The 497-nt window shown below is 41.0% G+C and overlaps 1 protein-coding gene across 1 annotated transcript in view; it reads right to left on the reverse strand.

Moving 5' to 3' along the window:
- The window catches only part of eva1aa (eva-1 homolog A, regulator of programmed cell death a), a 51,503-nt gene extending 51,264 nt beyond the window's left edge, over nt 1-239 (reverse strand). Inside the window, exon 1 of the mRNA XM_079888963.1 lies at nt 49-239. Coding sequence (XP_079745089.1) covers nt 49-151 — 103 coding nt within the window. The 5' untranslated portion in view covers nt 152-239. The remainder of the gene's footprint in view (nt 1-48) is intronic.
- Between the last annotated feature and the right edge of the window lie 258 nt (nt 240-497).

The following is a 497-nucleotide window of genomic DNA, read 5'->3' on the forward strand; positions in this document are numbered from 1 at the left end:
TACGCACACTTATTGTAGGATGGTGATGGTGCGTGATGATGGTGATACCTGAGAACTCCTGTGAAGTCTTAGTGAAGCCAGTCAGACACGAGATTCCCAACAACAGCAGTGAATATGAGACATCAGGGAAAAACATCCTTAAATGTCCCATCAGATCCGATGATTCCTGAGAGGATCAGACTGCAGGACATGAAGAGATGTCTGATTCCATGACTTCAGTCTGGAGACACAGGAGAGAGTCTGGGGAAGAAGACCTGAGAGAGAGAGAGAGAGAGAGAGAGAGAGAGAGAGAGAGAGAGAGAGAGAGAGAGAGAGGCAGAATTCCCCCTGGTCCCAAAGTCCCTGAATTTATGCTCACTGCTAAAGATTCAGTTCAATTCAAGGAAAATTAATCAGCATGACTGTCAAAATACTGTAGTATATATAAAGTAAAAATATAAAATAAAAATAACAACAGCAGCAAAAGAATAAAAAGAAATCAAAACGAATCAACTAAT

This window comes from Squalius cephalus (genome assembly GCF_949319135.1).
Source record: "Squalius cephalus genome assembly, chromosome: 12".
NCBI lineage: Eukaryota > Metazoa > Chordata > Actinopteri > Cypriniformes > Leuciscidae > Squalius > Squalius cephalus.